The following is a 12,855-nucleotide window of genomic DNA, read 5'->3' on the forward strand; positions in this document are numbered from 1 at the left end:
CCCCAGGTTGCAGCCCAACTCCTAGCATGGACAACCCCCCCGCTAGCCAACCGGGCCCAAACGAGGGCATCTGGGATAACGATCCGGGTCCGAGTGACAACATCCTTGTAAGCATACTTTTCAAACACTTTTTCACTCCTTACCTTCATGAATAAAGATCTTACACACATATGTCTTCTTCTTGTTACGCGCAGGCACCGGTGAAGTGTCGTATCCACGTAGACAACCCTGGGAAGCCTGTAGGCGCCATTGGCTACCTGATGCCCAGAAAATCACCGCCACTGGTGCACGGCATTCTTATGAACGACACACAAGTGAGTGTGATGGTGGACTCCGTCGTCGATGACCATCGTGATTATGCTATCCCGCTACCTCCGGAGGAAGGCGTGGATATCCTAGGCGGTTGTCCAAACTACCGCATTATGTGGCCTAGGAGCTTGGTATCTCTCTACAACCAGCGCCAGCCCTCTATGACTCCATCTCCCTCCGCCCACAAAGGTACTTTTCAATCGCCGCTCGGCCTTTCCCCTAGGATACTTCCTCCTGTCGATGCCAGCGGAGATGAGGAGCGGGCAATGTCGATACCTCCACAACTCAAAGATAGCCAGACCACAGGGTCGGCACAGGTTGGAAGCGTCCCTCCTACCTTCTCTCTCTTGGGTGCCGCTAAGTCCGTGGGTGGCCGCAAGATCAATGACAAGTACAAGACAGAGGAGCAAAAGGCATGGGACAATAAGAGGAGGCATAAAAAGAGGGGGCACGGTGGCAAGACCATCAAGGACTCCTCCAATGTCAATCAAGATGAGATGCACTATGTGCCTGACATAACTGGAGTCTGCGAAGACAATAGGCCTGACATTCTCATGAAGAACCCCCGTCAAGGCCAGAGATTCGAAGACAGATCCTATTTCGTGGCTAGGGAGTTTGACCGGGTGCTTATCTACTATCTTGAAAGACCGATGGTCACCGAAGATTCCCTGCGTGCCGTGTCCAGAGAGATGCAAGAGCTTCATCAGTTCTACATGCAAGCATCAGCTGGTTCTCAACAGCATGCCCAACAAATCAATGTTCGAATCCCACGAGACTATGGCTTCTTTGACCAAGAAACTGGGAACATTCAGGAACGTCCTATCACCTTTGGTGTGGAGTTCAACGAACTGTTCCACCTCTTTAACCGCCAAAAGCTTGATATCAACCTCTTAAGGCTGTGGTCTGCCTAAATGCGGTGAATGGAGGTAAAAAGAGTAGTCATTCTAGACCCCGCGGTGTTCAACTATGGTGACATCGGTCTTGAGCCAGAAAAGGATCCCTCAAGAACCCTGGCATCTAAATACTTGGTGGCATGTCTGGAGAAATACGCGGACCACGACTTTATCCTCTTCTTCCTTAATTTGGAGTAAGTTGAATTTTATATATGGAACCGTTTGTTTTTTCTAATTCAGACTTTCTTATACACCCTTAGATACTAAAGTTTGTTTCTTTTGAAAACAGAGACCATTGGGTGACACTACTCATTTGTTTGCCTTGGTCCGCGGTGTATTACTTCGATTTACTACTTCCGAAGAAGAGTGTTCGAGGTCGGTACTGGAAACCCATCAAATCACTCATTAACACTGCCTGGAAAGTGGCGACCAAGGGAAAACTAGCTGGTAAAGGCTATAAAGACGAGCCTCACCACAACCACAGGTTCCCTTGCCAGCAGCAGCCGGCCGGCAGTGTGTACTTTGGTACTACTACTGTAACATCCTTATGGAGAATGCCAGCATGTTCAAGCCTAAGTGGAAGGGGTCAATCGCGGCTGTGGAAGAGTACTGGCGGCCCCGAATGACAATGGCACACCGACCTGAATGGGTCGTGTATAGCATTCAAAGGGAGTTCGCCCATGTCATCAACAATGAGGTCATCAAGCCTAGTGGGGACTTCTACGAACGCGTGGAACAAGTGGTGACTAGGGTTCACCCACAACAATAGCTTCAAACTTGAAATGAGATACATTTGTATTGTTTCTATGCTTCTATGAAATTTTGACACTTCTTAATCAATGTCGTGAAGTGAGATACATTTGTATTCTTTATATGCTTTAAATGATGTGGCTTTATATACATTTGTATGCTTTAAATGATGTGGCTGTGTATTTTCTGTGCTGTGCTGTGATGTGCTGTGCTGTGTATTGAAATATATATTTTTCTGTGTATTTTATGTGGTTTTAATTATTATTTTAACTACCGAAAATGTATCAGTGTCGGTCGCTCGCCCGACACTGATGTGGCAAAGCAACCGTTACTGATGATGGTACATCGGTAACGGTCGGGTTGGGCCGCCCACCACTGATGATATGTCTGCGACCGTTACTGATGATGGTACATCAGTAACGGTCGCACCGTTACTAATGATACCTATCATCAGTAACACGAAGTTAGTAAACGGCAGCCCCGACCGTTACTGATGTTGTTTTTCAACCGTTACTGATAAGCCTTTATGTAGTAGTGGTAACTAATGGAGTATTAAGGTGCTTGATCATAACCGACAAAAATAGGACTTGTTCCGTAAAAAAAAAGCAGGACTGGCAAATGTTGTGAGATCGATTGGGCTTTGATCTTGGTATTAGCCAAATTAATTAATTAGCCTTTGCCAACAAGATTAATTGAGTGATTCTTTTCACGAATGTTGAACAAAATTAGAAATATATATAAATGTTAGTCTTTTGTGGGGCTTTACAAAAAACGATACTCGTACCCACGGAGATTCCCTTTAGTATAAAAAATGTACACTCAGTATAAAATTATTGGGTAGTATAACTAGCTACCCTTAATTTTTTATGGGCAATTTAATTACTGTACTCTATCCAACAACTATACGAAACTAGTTAATTTGGTTCTATATAATGAGCCTAGCCCTAGCTAACTATAGAACTGGATGGAATACCGCCTTCATAGATGATTAATCTTTAACTAGCAGTCAGCAGATAATTGACCTAGCTTGCAAACTACATACTCTACCAATTGGAAGGTATTTGGAGTTTAAACGAATTTAGTTAACGAACCCTTCTCTCTCATTTAAAAATAATAACTAAACAACACTAATTAAGTACATATATGCACAGATTCTGGTTCCACCAACTGTATATAGTCTTAAACATGCATGATTACAATTAATTAGCTACATCAAATATGACCTTACCGCATATATGATGCTTATCAACTAAGCCAAAATTAAAGGCCCATCATATATAGGTGCATGCATATATATATATATATATATGTGCTGACCTAAATGGTTAATGATAATTGATGTGCTGCATATAAGATGGATGGAAAATGAATATGAGCACGTCTAGCTAGGGAGAGGACACGTCCTTTCTCCTTCCGCGATCGATCATTGGGCCTCCGTTCCATTTGTTTTGTGACAACTAATGAAAGAAGTTAAAAACATGAACGTAAAAAAATTAACACAAAAGTAGTAGAAGAAAATTCAGAAAATGCAGTAATAAGAATAATAACAAACCAGGACCAAGTGACAAGCACATTGTCACCTCATGCCACGGTCGCGACAACATGTATTCCTCTTCTACGGTGGGCTCGGATTTCTCGCATTTTGACCAGTGCTGCAAAAAAGGTTAGCGCACCTCCTAACTTGATCATCTTTTTTTTTGCCGAAAAAAGATGGCGATGAAGTTAATTAGGAGGTGCCCTAACGTTTTCGATCTAACCGGTTTTCGCTAAGGTGTGTCGTGGTGTTAAAGTGTATAAGTGGATTGTCTAACAATTTCGATCAGATCGGTCTTTTAGTTGCGTTGGCCAGCGCATCACGTAGCGACCCGTGGAGCATCATCTGGTGCGTGATTAGTTGCCGAATAATCAGTACCACGGTTATATATTAAGTGAGGAGGGGGGAACAGAATAAATGCACACCGTACCTAGCTAGCTAGCTATATCGATCTTATATATCCCCTCTCCACATAAAGAAACCACAAATATATATACACTGGATCGATCGAGATGGAGAGTGGATGATAAAAAGGCCACGGGGCCCCAAGATATCAGAAGCTGCTTCATGCAATTTGGTCGGAGCAGAGGAAGCTCTAGCTGCCAATAAAGTAGAAGGAGCCATGGCCGGTGCCGGGGGAGGCGAGTGGCCCTTCTCCGGCGACGAGGACTCCTCGGCGCTGCTAGCCGAGCTGGGCTGGGCGGCCAGCTTCGTCGTCGATGACTGCACGCTACAGCTGCCGCCGCTGGAGCTCCATCCGCCGCCGCCGGACGAGGGCGGCGGCGCCGCAGCGTCGTCGAGCTCCATCGACGATGGCGCCGCCACGCCGGAGCCAACCGCTGGCGCCGACGGGAAGCCGGCCACCGGCGCGACAGAGGCAGCGTAAGCGAAGTTAAAGCTTAATTGCTCGATCGCCCTGATCAATCCTCATCTCCCGCGCGCCTAGCTTGTTCAATTTGGCTAATTTTATCAGCTCATCTCTCTGTTAATTCTGTTCCTGTCACCATTGATGTTTCCTGCAAAATTTTGCACAAGAGGAAAATTTTACTCTTGTAAATTCTCTTTCTTCCGATCTGTCCATCTTTCAATTTCCTGTCATTTCTCTTGTGTAGTACAGTTTCTTTTCTATTTGTCTGAATCTGAATACTTGTTAGTAAATCCGGGGGCAGTTTGGTAATTGTGTTGCAGTGATAAGAAATTGATTTGCAGAGATAAGAGCGGGGTGGTTGGTCCGGATTTTCCGTGCTAAACACCACGCGGTTTCGTCCTCAACTTTCTCACTCTCTTTCATTTTTCTAATAAGCCCGTGATCGTTCCTCAAAAAAAAAAAAAGCCCGTGATGAGATTGTTAATTTGGACGCATGCACACTAGTTAGATTCACATGGCCAACCGCAGTATCATTATTCTTCAGTATTTGTTCAGTTAAAATAGACATTCGAATTGAACTAAAAATTTGTTATGTATAGCGTCGCTGTCGTTTGATCTGTGTCTGCAAAAGGATCATTTGAATGAACTCAAAATGGAATGAATTTGAGACGATATTCTGATCTGTGTGGATGCATATATGCAGGAGCAAGCCGGCACCGGCGCCGGGGAGGAAGGGTCAGAATAATGGTAATAAGAGGGCACGGCAGCCGCGGTTCGCCTTCATGACCAAGACGGAGATCGACCACCTCGAGGACGGCTACCGCTGGAGGAAGTATGGCCAGAAGGCCGTCAAGAACAGCCCATTTCCAAGGTATGTACATACTTTGCATCCTGATGTGTGTGTAATTAGTTAATTAGCAGCTAGAGCTAGCACATGCAAGATATATAGATCATGAAAGTATTTAATTATAGTGTGCAAGATATATGTCGTATTGTAGGAATTCAGAACATAATTTTGTTGGGAATTCAGAAACATAAGTCATGATAGTGTAGTTGACTAGCTATATATGCTGGACATTGTAATTTTGTTAGCTATAGGTAACTACATATGCTACACTAAGAAAATATCAAAATTGTTTATGTTCAGAAAAGGCCATTACTGTGAATTGGAAATACAGTATACGTACTGAGCTTAGCTAATTCACTTGTACTAGATCGATCGATATAGGTCGAAATGGAATCCTATGACAATATTGTCGGTCGAATCGATCCTTCTTTCACTGTCCAAAGGACCAAAATTGATGAGCTACGAGTACATTTAATGACAGTACTCTGCACGTTCCCGTGCTATTAATTTCACTCTTAATTTTATCATCAATGAATTGGTGTTAAGTTTTTTTTCTGAAAAATAATCTGTGTTAATTAAGTACAGTATAGAACATTTTTTTGAAAAAAGTAATTAGTATACAACATAACAATTAATCTTAATTGAAGTGGTTTTAAATAGCGCGCTATCTCGATGCTATAGCAGATTTGGACCACTCCCGCTAAAGCTATGCACTTTTAGCACTAAATAGAAAATGTCGCTAATAGCTCGCTAAAATGCGTTAAAACGCTAAATTGGGCCAGAAAATAGTGCTAATTCTCCCGCTAAGCCCCAAATTTTCTTGATTTGAATTTGAAAGTTGCACCTAGTTATCTAATATGCACTTATGCAATCCTTTTATTGCTACAATCATCATGGTTATTCAATAAAAGTTTGTGTCATTCAATTTCGGATCATATATTTTAGATGATATGAATATACGATGCCTAATTTTCATGAAAAATTTCTTATTTATGAGAAAACGCTAAATGGCTTAACGCCGCTATAGCTTTCTTAGCAGCTGGAAAATGCCGCCGCTAAGAAGCATGACCCGCTATTTAAAACTATGTTATTGAACACACATATATATGTATGTGTAGGAGCTACTACCGGTGCACGAACAGCAAGTGCACGGTGAAGAAGCGCGTGGAACGCTCCTCCAACGACCCCTCCATCGTCATCACCACCTATGAGGGCCAGCACTGCCACCACACCGTCACCTTCCCCCGCCACCATTTCTCGCCGCACCATGGCCATCACCTCCTCTACAACGACGAGCACCCGCTGCCGCCGATGCACGGGTGCTCGTCGTCGTCGTCCTCCCTCTTCTGCAGGCCGTCGCCGTCATCGTCATCGTCATCGCTGCTGCAGCAGCTGCACTGCAACAGGCAGGAGCTGCAAGCGGCGGCAAGCTACACGACGGCGAGTAGTACAGTTCCTGCCGTTGACAAGGGGCTTCTGGACGACATGGTGCCACCGGGGATGAGGCATGGATGATAGTGGATCAACGATATCGATCGCCCGCTAAGCTAGCTAGCTTGATTAATTCTTAGCTAGTTATTATGCATATATTTATGCATGGATGGATGGAATCAACAAGTTATTTGTTTGTTGTTGCTTCTGATTAATTGGGCCTGGATAAGAGTACTACATTTATAGGGTAATTATATATGGTGGCACATAGGTATATTTAGTTATATGTGGTTATATATTTTGGACATCTCATTGTTGTTTATTAAGCATATGCATAATGTATTAATGATATAGATAGTTTGGAATAATTGACATTATTTGTATCAACTGGTGTATGTATGGTTTATGCAAATCCGGATCAGTGATTTATGATATATTCCGAGCTTGCATTGTTGATAATGTGCAATGTATGAGCTATTGTTTCATGATTAATTAATTATCACTTCTTATTTTTGTCCTACAGCTTGGAATAAATATTCTTGTGAAATGCAGCCGGCTTCATTAATTATTTATTCCTTCCATTGGATCATGCAAGGAATCTAGATAAGCATTCAGCATCAGTACTGTGAATGCAATTTTGTAGTGTATACAGATCTGTGTCATTTTTATCTTTTGCCAGTACTAGCTTGTGTGAACAGAATATAAATATACATCATTTTTCGCAAGAATATTAATAAATCTTGTGTGAACAGAACTGGAATTTGCGTCCCATAATTTGCATCCCTTTTGTATGGTTACATCACATTTTAAGTTTTGGGAAATCATGAAGAAAATACATGTACAGATGGTAGATAATGTCTTAATATTTTGATGAGATGGAGGAGAATATTGAGTGGCAATATTGAGAAGGCGGAGCTTCTTTCCCTTAATTCAGTGTTGATAGCCATCTCCACGATGTGAGGATCGGAGCCGATAGATAATACTCGACAAGATGAAAGGGTCCAAGAGCGTGATGACAACAAAGATCGTAGCGAGTAGAGGTGACAAACTGTTTCTAGGGTCCATTTGTTCTACTTCCATACATGCATTTTGTAAGAAAAAATGTCTGTCAAATGGTTCGTGTATCTATTTATTTTGACTAATCCGTCAATCAATCCACTAAGACACAAATGTCATGTAGAACTTCATTACAGACACATGCTATTTGGCTATTTGCGTCTATGAACTTGCTTACCGGGCCCACAAACTAGCACCATTGTGACGTTCGGCCCGGCCCGCTATACCATTACAAGCAACGGACTGGGCTTAATTTGCGGGACCGGTCCAGAGTCCAGACAAGACCATGTATGTGTCTGTCTTCATACGGTGCAAGGCCGCGTCCAGTTCCTCTGGCAGAAACGGAAGCTAGCCCGTCAATATGGGTGGGCTGCAAAGTTCGGCCCGGTTGGCCCAGACAAGCAACAGGCCGGGCTTAATTTGCGGGCCCGGTCCAGAGTCCAGACAAGACCATGTGTCGCCGGCAAAAACAGGGCTCCCCGTTCAGCGCCACCGTTGTCCATCCCCTGCCCTCCACCCCCGCCGCCGCCGCCGCTTCCTCTCAGGCCAATTCTCCACTCCGGCCTCCCCGCCGGCGACATGCCGCCCAAAGGTACGTCCTTTCCTCTCCCTTCTCCCTCCGCACGACCTGTTCTCTTGCGCTGACGTCGAGGCGATTGATCGATCGATTTTGGATGCGCTGCAGAGCTGCCGGGGTTCTACTACGACGCGGAGAAGAACCGCTACTTCCCCATCACGGGCCCCATCCCCGGCGCCGCCAAGCGCCGCCGTCCTCCTTCCCCCCCGCCGCCGCCGCTTGCCGACCCTCCGTTAACCAGGCGCAGGAAGAGGGTCACGCAGTCGGAGCTGCTCCGTGCCAGGGAGATGTACGGCGGCGGCGTGATGTTCTCCTCCGGGAACAGCAAGTGCACCTTCAGGCAGCAATGCCAGCACGCGCAGGCATCCCAGCCCTTGGTGCTGATCCCCAGCTTTCCCTTGTACCTGCAAACCGGAGTTTGTTAGTACTGTAATCTGATATCGTCTCGTGGTCGCGATGTTCGCCAGGGTTGGAGTTATCAAGGCACGAGCTCCATGGCTGATAAGGCGGTAGAGGAACTGCGCACCGTGGTTCAGACGCCGAGCGGGCTGCGAGAGTCCAAGGTGTTAGTAACCGGCAGCATCAATGGTACTGTCAGGTGAGGTTTGCTGCGGCACTCATGTTTTTGTGATCCTGTACTGAAAATGATTTTAGAAAGGTGCAGTGAAGATTCCGGCGATACCGGTCTTTAATGTACCATCCATGACATATAGTTTTTTTTCTTTCTGAAATTATCTTTCAGATTATTCGGATTAGGGACTGCTCTGCAGAACTTTGAGGACGAGGTGGAGTATTTATCTGAGCTTGCTTGGACTCCCTTGCGAAAGCTGAAAGTAGCAATGAAGTCTGGACTTGCAAATATCTGGTCACCTGAAACAGCCTTCTCAAACTTCTCATCCAGTATAACTTGCATCAAAAAGTTTGGGCACAAATTCCGTGATGCAGCCACCACCTATTCGTCAGTTGGGCGAGCATTGTATCCTCAAGCGGTTGCTTCTACTATGCATATTATTGTTGAAATTATTATGTGCATTTGGAATACTGCATTTTATGTTCTGTAACTATTGCCTCATAATTTAACATGAGCTTGGGTTCCTTGACATCCTAAACATGGTGGCTACTCTTGGATCCAGAGGATCCGGTGGTTCTCTTTATATGATAGATCTGTCACTTACTACTGACCTGGCAATGGTCTCACTGAATGCCTATGGAAAAATTGAACGGCTTGGTTCATATAACCGTACAGTGTGGACCGCTGATTGTAGTTCGGATGGCACACAAGTAGCTCTAGGTGAGTTCACTGGCACTGGACTTCACAGTTTGAGCTAGGCCCAAAATTTTCTGGTGCATAGATAGAGCAATAATTTTGTTGTTTTACCTTTTTCCTTTGTACTTTTATGTTTGATAACTGTGGCGCTATCAAGTTGATTGCATTCAGAAACTTGACAATCTTTCTAATGTATTGACATGGCTAGATTTTTATAAGAACAATAGAAACTGAATACATGTAGACAGAAAGTTTAGCTTGTTATGAATATAGTATATAATCGTATCACAACATAATTCTGCTGTATTTGGGTTCCACATAGCATTCATCAAGCTTGAAAGGTTAGTTGGTTGGAGGAATTCTTGTAGTTTGTATCACAGCTGAACTTTCTTAGAATTGTAGTGGCTTGCGAATTGTCTATTTTTGACAAACAAAATGGGATATCATTATTGCCTGGATTTTGGGGAGTGACAGTGGAGGAACTTCTTCTCTATTTGTCAAGCTTGCTGACTATTAAGCTTTTGTTCATCTTATTTCTAGGTGCAAACAATGGTGCTGCATTGCTTAATTTGGAAAAAAGATCATTATCATGGATGTATCACTGTAAAAGTGACGTTCTTTCCCAGCAATTTATGCACTCGGTAACAATTTATTTTCTTTCCACTTCATGGTTCTCATATGTCCAATGTTGTCTGTTAAGTCTACATTGTAAGAGAGTTACCAAAATCTTTAGCCAGTTACCGGTCCATGTTGTAGCTTCCCTGGACATACTCAAGAGTCTTGAAATAAAAATGCAAACATCTTGCAACTTTTCTTGTTTGCATAACTGAATAAATGCCTCATGCATGTACTTTGGCAGCATATGTACTATTTTGTAGGTATAGATGGTACCTATATGTTTTATTTATGAGTTTCCACCTGCTCGTTGAAGTTTGAGCCTTCTCTTCTTTGATTGCTACATGGATTCTGTTTCTGCCATGCCATAACGTTGTAAAACTATCAAACTGATGTGTTGCCCGTAATTTTGCTCACTTTGTCCAGGGAAATGTTGTGCTATGTGGCCTACGTAACGGGAGCATAGTCGCTATCGATGTGCGGCAAAGGCACCGTAATTTCCCTACTGGTCTAGCTTCACCTGGCACTGCTAGGAGGACAGTTCCCATGCTGCCTGCGACGCACCAGGTACATGCTACTACTGGCACACAGCCTGTTTAGTGTATCCATGAAAATCACCATCTCAAGGTTTTAGTTTTGGTACTTTGTCATAGCACTAGAACATTTGGGTGCCTGATTTGCTAATTCAACTCATCAAGAATGTAACTTTTAATTGTTGTTTGAAAAAAAAAATCGATCCAGGCTGATAAGGCTAAATCTACAAGAGCTATTTCTATGTCTTCAGCAGTTTGCAGGTAACCACTAATGTTTATTCTTTGCGGATACTCTAGTTTGGACATGGTCAAGTTTCCTAGTGCTGAAATATATATTGTTACACAGCTTGGTTGCTCTGTCATCAGATGAAAACTACTTCTTAGGGAGCTCCATGGATGGATCGGTAAGGGTATTCTTAACCATTTTTAGTGATGCCAGCAAGTGTATAAGCAAGTATGCTCAAATTGTCCCAGGATTGATTTGCTTTGCCGCAAACTGGATTTCTTTCCTTACAACTCAGTGTAGTTTAACAAAACGGTTAGCTAATAAATTACTAGGATTCATGTGTTTGCCCCCTTCTCTGTTGTAGTATGCCAGAGCTGTATCGGGATCCTTGTACACTTCTGCTGTTAAAAAAACTGTACATGTTTGATGCATCTTTGTTACAATGTTAGCAGCATGCTGAGTTGACACTTTGTTGTATGCAACAAATTTCAACTTGATACAACATTTTTTTTTGCGTTAGAGAATGTACTGTTTTGAAAATGAATTATGGGTTCCATCTTATCTGAAATTATTACCTCTGAAGCGAGGAAGCACATAACCTTATATGCTTTTGTGACCTGGTTATGGACTTATGGTAACAAATGATTCATGCAATAGCTTAACATTATGTTTTGTGTTGTACAGATCAAGCTATTTGATCTCCGTCTCATTCAGAAGGGGGCTGTCCAATCTTATGTGGGCCATGTGAATTCACACACTCATTTACCGCTCGCTGTTGATCCATCTGAAACCCTACTTATGTCAGGTAAGTTTATTCTTAGCTCTAGACATTGCTGTACCTATCTGCTATTGGGCAGTTTTATCATATGCAGGAAGAATGCATTTTGTGGTTACCCAATGAAACATTGAAACTTGAAGTAGTTCAGATTGGTAAAAACATCCGTGATGCCTTTTCACTCCATGTGCCATTTTGTGGGCATGACATTCCTTCCTAAATGCCAGCCATGCTTGCCTCCCTATCATTTTGCATGCAGTGTGCCAGTATGGTTGGGTCGGTATTAAAAATACCTTATTTTTTATTTTATTTAAGTACTGTCTAATATCAAAGTGCAAGGGCTCTGACTTCATGCACCTGGAATATTAAATCCTGAGATTAATTGGCAGATCATAATACCAGCAAGTGATGTAGATTATTTTTTGGCATTCGTGGAATTATTGCGATTCCGAGTCAGGAGTTTGTAATGCTAGAAAATTGAGGAAACTATGTTGTTGGTACCTGGTCCGTAGCCACTTTATTAGACACTAGAGTATGGAAACATCATAGTGGCAAAATGGCATATTCATAAATGAGCATGGCAAGGAAATTCCTGGCATCAAATTTTCATTTTCAACAAATCTTTATAACCTTATTTGTTGGCAGGAGGGGAGGACTCTACAGTTCGTATTTGGAGCATCAAGACAGGCGAGCAAGTATTCGAAAAGAGAGTGGCTGACACTCTCTTCACCGCACTTTGCTGGCCAGAAAGTGGCCTTGACGTTGATCGTTCTTCATTATTTGATCTACGACACAGCTGGGGGGCTTGGATGGGATCGCGTGATGGCCTGTACTACATGCATGGTACATAAACTGGTTGTGGACTGATATACTCAGAGTGGATGCAGGAAATCGCTGGTTGTTTTTTGAAGGACATGCTTGAACTTCTATCTCAAAGAGATTGTTTCTCGTATCTCTAAGTGATTGTTAGGTCAGCTGTCTAGCTAGGTATCAGAGTTCTCTTAGAAAACGGATCATGTTGTATCATATGTACTATAGTATTTTTTTGGAATGGCTATGTGTTGTTCCCTTACATGTCAACATATTAGTGTGGATCCCATCAAATGTATATATCCTTTTGAATTTATACAACGGACTCCTGTATTCTAACATCATACTAGCAAACACTGCTTCA

At 43.1% G+C, this 12,855-nt stretch overlaps 2 protein-coding genes across 3 annotated transcripts; both read left to right on the forward strand.

The window, feature by feature from the left end:
- The first annotated feature begins 3,908 nt into the window (after positions 1-3,908).
- Positions 3,909-7,088, forward strand: LOC100827437 (probable WRKY transcription factor 57). The gene is made up of 3 exons (XM_010230158.3): positions 3,909-4,368; positions 5,058-5,225; positions 6,320-7,088. Exons 1-3 carry the CDS (start codon positions 4,010-4,012, stop codon positions 6,714-6,716), a joined length of 924 nt encoding a protein of 307 aa, XP_010228460.1. The 5' UTR covers positions 3,909-4,009; the 3' UTR covers positions 6,717-7,088.
- A 1,075-nt stretch (positions 7,089-8,163) lies between these two features.
- Positions 8,164-12,832, forward strand: LOC100843698. Of its 2 annotated transcripts, none has more exons than XM_014896405.2 (11): positions 8,164-8,280; positions 8,374-8,642; positions 8,733-8,863; positions 9,008-9,241; positions 9,378-9,556; positions 10,073-10,173; positions 10,574-10,714; positions 10,889-10,941; positions 11,027-11,084; positions 11,591-11,711; positions 12,327-12,832. In XM_014896405.2, the coding sequence occupies exons 1-11, from the start codon at positions 8,268-8,270 to the stop codon at positions 12,530-12,532; spliced, it is 1,506 nt and encodes a 501-aa protein (XP_014751891.1). In that variant the 5' UTR covers positions 8,164-8,267; the 3' UTR covers positions 12,533-12,832. The 2 variants fall into 2 exon arrangements, with proteins under 2 accessions (XP_014751891.1, XP_014751892.1); XM_014896406.2 differs by having other exon boundaries at positions 9,399-9,556.
- The last annotated feature ends 23 nt before the right edge of the window (positions 12,833-12,855 follow it).

Source organism: Brachypodium distachyon, chromosome 1 (genome assembly GCF_000005505.3).
Source record: "Brachypodium distachyon strain Bd21 chromosome 1, Brachypodium_distachyon_v3.0, whole genome shotgun sequence".
Classification (NCBI taxonomy): Eukaryota; Viridiplantae; Streptophyta; class Magnoliopsida; order Poales; family Poaceae; genus Brachypodium; species Brachypodium distachyon.

Coding starts and splice junctions, on each gene's coding strand:
- LOC100843698 (XM_014896405.2), top strand. Junction 8,643..8,732: donor CGCAGGCATCCCAGCCCTTG/GTGCTGATCCCC, acceptor GATGTTCGCCAG/GGTTGGAGTTATCAAGGCAC. Junction 11,712..12,326: donor TGAAACCCTACTTATGTCAG/GTAAGTTTATTC, acceptor ATTTGTTGGCAG/GAGGGGAGGACTCTACAGTT.
- LOC100827437 (XM_010230158.3), top strand. CDS start 4,010: ATGATAAAAAGGCCACGGGGCCCCAAGATATCAGAAGCTGCTTCATGC. Junction 4,369..5,057: donor ACCGGCGCGACAGAGGCAGC/GTAAGCGAAGTT, acceptor GCATATATGCAG/GAGCAAGCCGGCACCGGCGC. Junction 5,226..6,319: donor AAGAACAGCCCATTTCCAAG/GTATGTACATAC, acceptor ATGTATGTGTAG/GAGCTACTACCGGTGCACGA.